Raw genomic sequence first — 7,365 nt, forward strand, 5'->3', positions numbered from 1 at the left:
AGTGAGTTGGTTTGGTGGGCTGAACCGTGTAAAATGATAAAACCTACCCGAAATTTTAACCAGAAAAAACGTGTTTCTCCCCAGATTTGGCCAACTTTTGTCTAAAAGTTCAAGGATGGAGCCCAAGCTGGGAGTCGGGGCCACCTTACCCCACCCCCCACCGCCAATTAAAATGGAAACTACACCCCTGATGGGAGCCATATGCAGGCAAACCTTGAATACTTTGTTGGACCTGATGGACACTCTCTTATTGAAGCATAAATAAGGTCAGAGAACAAGTTTACTTGTAAACTCTCGGTGTGGCTTGCCATCTCTCCCAGACGGGTAACACATTCGTCCTTAACGCCCAACAAGTTAATGGCAACGTAAACCACGAAAAGTATTTATGAGATGAGCTTTTACCTCTTTTTGGATGACAGCTATCGTGCCGGGGATGCCCTGGTCTGGCCAGGCTTACCAACGCCCATTATCCCGCGAAAAATCGGGGCTGCCGAAAGAAGCCAAAGTGCCGGATGTGCCATGAGACACAAATCCCACTGTGTGAGCCAGCTACGTCACACTGAGGACGTCCGGGATATCAGGGGACTGGTATGCAATATCTGACCTCGCTCGGAGGGGCAGGATGCGCCAGAATGCGATCATTGCCGGCGCAGACCTCGCACTTCCTCACACGGTCTCAATCAACGGAATATGGTACGCAATCCGTGCCGCATTGGTGTCAGCAGATGCACAAGGTATTTGTGTACACGTATTTCACCTTCAATAACCACTATGCATGATGTAATGAAAGTGTTGGCCTCTTACCCCAAAGGCGCTGCTTCTTTCGGCGCAGAAGGCCTTGGATGAATCATTGGCATGTGTCGCTTCAACATCCTCCGTTTACCTCTGAAGCTACAGTCCGGGTATCCACAAACAACGAGCCTCTTAGAGCGGCGGGGCTTTCTGACACTTTTGCCATGGACGCCCCAAAATATAAATCCTAGAAGAGACGAACACCGCCTTAAAACCTGACCATCAGCTACGTCTTTCAAACCTGTGAGCTTGTCATGGAACAAAACCAGCCTTACCCTACAGCCTTGCGCTGAACCTGATTCATAACCGCGTTGCGAGCGCTCGGAGCTGCCGGTCTCAAACGGCTCGAGAACTTGAACCGCTCCGTAGCAGACTGATCACGTTCGTCGCAAGTTGCTATGGTCAGCCACAATTCGTACGACTGGTAATGAGCCCAGTTTTTTATATTGTATACTGCTGAGTATGTAAAGTACGTCTTGGCTGAAAACATCTTTGAAAAACACTGATCTGGGGGTAATTGGAAAATCACGGTGTCACCGCTGATCTGGAGAGTCAGCACTGATATAGTATAATTTTTAGTATATTCAGTGACCAGCAGTGTTTGTCTTGGATACGATCGATATTTCCAGGTGTTCCAGTGCCTATCACTGTTGTCTCCAGACGCGTAGTCAGGATTTCCGTCAAAAGGGACCGTATCGCGCCAATGGGTGCTCCCAGCCAAGGGTCAGGCCCCCGTCGGTTGAGGTCGTGTTTTTGACATGTGGACTGCTTAAGCTCGGCACGCTGTTTTGATGACTCGGGATCAGCGTTTTGCATTTTAGCCGTCCAACAGGCGCCTTAAATCTCCAAAATGTGATGGCGCCTTCGACCCCAGAGACCCTGCCATCTCCGAGAGGTCATGGCTTTAAATCCCCTCCCTTGGCTAGCCTAAGGTTGACTCGCTGTTTTCGCCTGCCCATTCATTTGAAAGTAAAGTATGTTGTTTTTACGGCCGAATCGTTTTGTAGGCTATTTTCCAGTTCTCGGTTAAATGACACCTAACGTACTATTATTTATTTAACACGCGCTCGGGTGGGGGTCAATTTAACCCCACACAGTTTTTCCGGAATCATTTCCGAACGGTGTGGCGTGGCCGCTCGACATTTTGCATAGCAATCGAGAATTGCATAGCGGATCATTTAGTATAAAAAATGTACATGTACCTTGTAAAGTCAGTGACTTTTGGCAGTTCAAAGTCAGACCATGGATTCAGTGCAGACAATTTGGAAGGAATCGTTCAAATGGTGCAACAACGGATTGGCAAAATCAAGCAGATTTTACATAGTTTCTTAGGCAACTCAATAATTGAATTAAGAAATTGCATCGATTTAGGGTCAAGTGTATAGGTCATACTTAAGTCAAAACTAACCTGCTTTTACTTTGGAGCTTACTGTATGGGTAGTTTCTGGTGCTCAGTCTGAATCCATTGATAAAGAAACCACACTATACGTGTCCCATGGACTTCTTAAAGGTCAGAATAGGTTACGGACCTAAAATGACACAGGTTAGTATTTTGTTTCTGGGGACATACTGCCTAGCGTAATCATTGACGCTTATTCAAGTGCAAAAATAAAAGCGAACTGGAATTATTTTGGTCACCATGCCTTTTGCAATGTCAAACAAGGTCACTGAACTCTAATGATCACCAGTGACCTTTTGCTTAGAATAGGTATTTAGATCCACGGTGGCCGCATGCGAAGGTCTGGGACGCTTTGAACATCAATCTGGAGTTTGACCTTGTTTGATCTTGTTTGACCCGCAGGTCATGTCCTACGAAGCTCAAATTTTGGCACAAGTATGTTCACCTAAAGGTCAACATCGCTGTGAATTTGATGTCTCTAGCTCTCTTACTTTCTGAGATCTCAGGGATGTCGAATTGACACCCTCACACCCAAGGGAAGGGTATTCAACCGACCACCAGGGCGCGTGTGTAGACTAAACAGCGTTGTCTTTTAACTCTTAGGACACTTCTTGTCAGTTATTTAAAAGCAATAACTCGATGAAAATGAGATTAGGATCAAAACCCGCATATTGAGCACATCTACGACTACGATCCACGTCGAAACCGAAGTAATGAGCCAGACCGCAAAGTCCACCGGATTCACCATTCCGTCCGGTGCTAGTCTGCTGCTGGTCTGCCGGGCGTGTATTTGCGTCGCTGGCTCGCCCCACGCGGACCGTGCGCACTGCACCGAGCCAGCTGGCGAGCGTCGTTAGCGTCACACCTCTCCAGCGGCGGGGCAGGCTGACCTGGAAACGGCCCCGGGGTGGGATCGCCCCGACGCCCACTGGCCGGGGACGGGCCGGATCGAGGCCCGCAGTATTGTCACCCAGCTGGCGGCGACACGGGGCACTGGAAGCGGCAGAATGGGCTTGAGTACATGCATTGGCATGGTGAAGACGCTGTTACTGGCCCTGACCTAAGTGTATGCACCACGTTCTGTTCCTTGTCTCAGATGGAAGAAAAAACGACAAAAACCGTCCAATCAGGCAAAGGCGCCCCAGAGGGCGCCTGGCACCACTTTTTGCCATGCCGATTGCGTTTGCAATGTCTTTGCGTTTTTGCAGAGCTTTGAAGCATGCATTGTAACTAGTAATCACGTTAAGCTCTTCCTATATTTAATTTCCCTAATCAGTTACAGACCAGTTCGCTGTTTAATTCTTACCATTCAGCAATCTGTCTCGTCTATAATCCGCCACTTCCGTCGGTTCCACAGCCATCAAAAGCCAAACCTATGATCAAAGCGTTTCTTCGGAGAAAACTACCCTTAAAACGTCACGTTTCCTGCCAGTGATCGTGGCTGTCAATCAAAGCCGCAACAGCGGGAGCCGTGAACGACGATTAACTCCACGACGGTTAACTCCACTCCACCGCATTAGCCAGCGCTGCTGAAACACCCGGTGCCAGGCGCCGTGGCGAAACACGCCGTCCGCCGCCGCGCCCGTGTATTGGGACCGGATCGGCTTCAACACAACAGCAACACGTACGAGGACTCGGGCTTGGCCGGCTTCCGGACCCAGCCGCCAGGCGGCCGCTCGGCGGGGGCGGTCTGGTCAAGCACACCGCATCACGGGACCGCGCGGCCGCAGGCGCACTGGCCACACCGCCGGCAGTCGCCGGAGGGCTTACGCCGCAACTCAGCCCTCGGAATGGCAGGCGCCCGCGAAACGCGGGGCGTACACACACACGTACCGTGCGGTTTCTGAAACAATGAAGTGACGGTGGTGGCTCGAGGATGATCCACCGTCGCTGCCAGCGACTTCGCTCGCTCCCGGCCACAACACAAGCGAGGGCAGCCAGCCCGTCATCGTCCTTCACAGATCCGCGCACGCTTCACTCGCCACGGACCGAAGCTCGCTGGCAGCCAGGCGAGGAGCGACCCGCCCATCAGGCCGGTGCCGGGCGCGTTCAGCCACCCATCGGGTCAGGTGTCATCGTCGCGAGGCAACAGCACGGGTGCAGGGCGGGCGGCGTCAGACTCGCACGCGCTATCGCTCACGCCCCACGCGTTCGAGCGTCAGAGTGCCGTAGACGAGTTCGCACTCGGCACCACGGCGTCTTCACGGCCATCTGCCCCCAACACATATCGCGAGATCATCGGCGGGTGGTGCGTCTGCGACCCCCGCCGGACACCTCGTTCACAGCGGCCCGGACCGGCGGCGGCCCGCCGCGGCGCGTGAGACCCTGGCAGTGGACGCCGCCGCTGCTCAGATCATGAGTTCGGCGGCCGGCGGCGGCAGCAGGGCAGGCTCGGGCGGCGGCGAGGGCGCCGGTCAGATGGCCGTCACCCGCTCCACGTACGGCGAGTCGGCGCCGGGCAGCGCCGAGCCGGTCGACAGCCGCGTGACGGACGTCACCGACTTCAGCTGGCAGGCGCGGCCCGACCGCAGCCCCACCTGGCAGAACCGCACGCAGGCGCGCCGTGCGCGAGCCAGGATACGGCCGAAGGCCTCACGGAATTCGACGTTGAAGATCGAGTAGATGATGGGGTTGAAGCTGCTGTTGCTGTAGCCGAACCAAGTGAGCGTTTGAAACACGAGGCGTGGCACGCATGTCTTGCAGAACGCTGCCACGATGTTGACGCAGAAGAAGGGCACATAACAGACGAGGAAGATGCCCACGATGAAGCCGACTGTGGTGGCCGCTTTGCTCTCAGACACGTGACACAGGTTGCAGGCGGGCGGTGGCGCCACGCCATCGATGGTGCCGAACATCACCGGCTTGCTCAGCGCCTTGATGCTCTCCACGTGCTGCTTGGCGTACAGGTAGAGCTTGCTGTAGATGGCCAGCATGACGATGCACGGCATGTAGAAGCTAATGCAGCTGCTAACGACTGCGTACAGCGGCGTGAGATCAAGCGCGCACTGCGGCAGGCCGCGCTCGTCCACTGGCTCGGCGGCGGACGCGCGCTGCGGCCGGTGCAGGTCCAGCGAGATCGGCAGAAACGACACGAGCGCGGCCATCACCCAGATGGCGCCGATGCTGAGCGTCACCACCCGCTTGGTCATCCAGCGGCCGTAGCGCAGCGGGTCCTTGATGTGGATGTAGCGGTCGAGCGAGATGGCGCACAGGTTGAGGATGCTGGCCGTGCTGCACATGACGTCGAAGGCGATCCAGGTGTCGCAGTACTGCGGACCGAACGGCCAGTACTCCAGCAGGTCGTTGGTGAGCGCGAACGTCATCACCAGGCAGGCCAGCGTCATGTCGGCGAAACTGAGCGACACGATGTAGAGGTTGCCGACCTTGCGCAGGTTACGGTCCGTCAGCACGGCCACGCACACCAGGATGTTGCCCGACACTGCCATGATGATGATGATGGAGAGGAAGGTGCCGATGAAGATCTGGGCGCCCAGGCTCATCGAGCTGACGTTTTGCAGGTCCACCGGTAGATCGCTGAGGCCTTCTGTGTCGTTCAGCAGCGCCATTTTAACGCCGCCGCCAGCCTGTCCAACGCTCCCACCAAGCACTGAAACACGGCCACTACGTCAGCGAAGCTATCTGCGCATGCAGCGCAGGCCGACGTGGCATTCAAAGGAAACCGCAGCCCTACAGTAAGCTCAGTTGGTGCGATCTTTCCTGGAATCGCAACGGATTAAGTATGACTCATACAAAATGTGGTGTTGTTTGATAAGTAAGCAATGTTTACACATCGGTACTACTTTGATGTATGTTCGCTACATATTATACGTGATAGGAATAACACGTAATACCCATACATGTTATTACTGTTACGTATCGGTATTTCTTTGAGTGCATTGTGTATTGGGAAACTGACTTGCGTTAAGTTCTCATAAAGGACAGGTGGTTTTAAAAGCAGGGGCTGACGGCATTGCTCATAGTCATGAAAATATCCTAAAAATTTCTGGAAGCCAGGATTTTTGGTCGCAAAAGGCTTAATGTGAAAATGTAAAGTCTTCTTTCCCTTCCAGGAGAGCGTGCTTTTAACTGTAATCAGTGCTGGTAATGTTACTCTCACTCTTAAGCCCACCTTGAATGCGAAAACGGTGTGACCTCTTGGTGGGGAAGCCTGCGAACGAATATTACGTCAATGAATGCAGGCTGGCCCTTGAACACAGAAGTATTATTGAATAAGGGTCGATATTGATGATAATAATAATAATAATAATAATAACCTGCAACTGGTGCGCTGGAGCTGCAAGTATGGGGGAAAACTACCGATGCGTAGGAGCAGTTGGAAACACTAAACCGATGGACACAGTTAAGCAGACAGTTCCCATCAGCCTCATGAATTGTGATGGAAAATTAGTGCCGTGGTTGTCGTATCGCTGATGGAGTTTCGTAATAAATTCCGGCAGCGACATTACGATGAGACCCGACGGGACACTAATCGAACTTATGACACCAAAGGGGTGGCGAGTCCCTGAGGACAAGGGCCTCCTAACGCTGCACGGTAAATGGGGCTTTCTGAGCCCGGCTAAGCAAGAATATGGGGTAAACAGAGGTACGTGCTATCCAGCTCACTTTGCTTTCGAGGTACAAGCGGGCACGCTAGCGAGAAGCTTCCGCTAAGTGTTTGCTTGCAATTCACAAGCCAAAGAAGCGTGTGAGTCTCATTGTTATTCCGCGGGGTCTGGCACACCGGCGGTGCTGCTCGGAATTTATTGCAAAACAGGTTGGAGCGGGGCACGGCTGGAGTGGTGGAAGGTGGACAAACAGCCGATTGGTAGGATAAAATGACGATTTACAACACATAAAATAACGATTATTTCTAACAGACCTTCTTCGCGGGTACGACGGGAAAAAACAGCCAATGCTCTTTGAAGCGCGCTCTTCATTCCAGCTTCGTGGGGATTTGGAATGTCATTGGTGAATCGGTTCGATTTGTTTCAGGCAGACACGTTCAAACTTGTACTACAATTACATGAAAGACTCTAAGTCAAGCACTTAATTCAAGCAAAATAGCGTTACTTTGCACCACTGCGAAATGATCAAAGATCGACAGGTCCTTTAGGATAGAGGCTTCCGCCTCGATCTTCCAACTTCAGACGCACACGAAGAGCACTTGTAGGGTA

The 7,365-nt window shown here is 52.8% G+C and overlaps 1 protein-coding gene across 1 annotated transcript; it reads right to left on the reverse strand.

Moving 5' to 3' along the window:
• Window positions 1–4,603: 4,603 nt before the first annotated feature.
• Window positions 4,604–6,462, reverse strand: LOC119103918 (dopamine receptor 1). Its single transcript, XM_037227616.1, has 2 exons — window positions 6,321–6,462; window positions 4,604–5,798 (listed from the first exon to the last, which is right to left on the reverse strand). The coding sequence occupies exon 2, from the start codon at window positions 5,755–5,757 to the stop codon at window positions 4,606–4,608; it is 1,152 nt and encodes a 383-aa protein (XP_037083511.1). The 5' UTR covers window positions 5,758–5,798; window positions 6,321–6,462; the 3' UTR covers window positions 4,604–4,605.
• Between the last annotated feature and the right edge of the window lie 903 nt (window positions 6,463–7,365).

Source organism: Pollicipes pollicipes, unplaced genomic scaffold (assembly GCF_011947565.3).
Source record: "Pollicipes pollicipes isolate AB1234 unplaced genomic scaffold, Ppol_2.1 Scaffold_5724;HRSCAF=6776_pilon_pilon_pilon, whole genome shotgun sequence".
NCBI lineage: Eukaryota > Metazoa > Arthropoda > Thecostraca > Pollicipedomorpha > Pollicipedidae > Pollicipes > Pollicipes pollicipes.

Excerpts from the sequence above, each read along its gene's own strand:
- LOC119103918 (XM_037227616.1), bottom strand. The coding sequence starts at position 5,757 with ATGGCGCTGCTGAACGACACAGAAGGCCTCAGCGATCTACCGGTGGAC.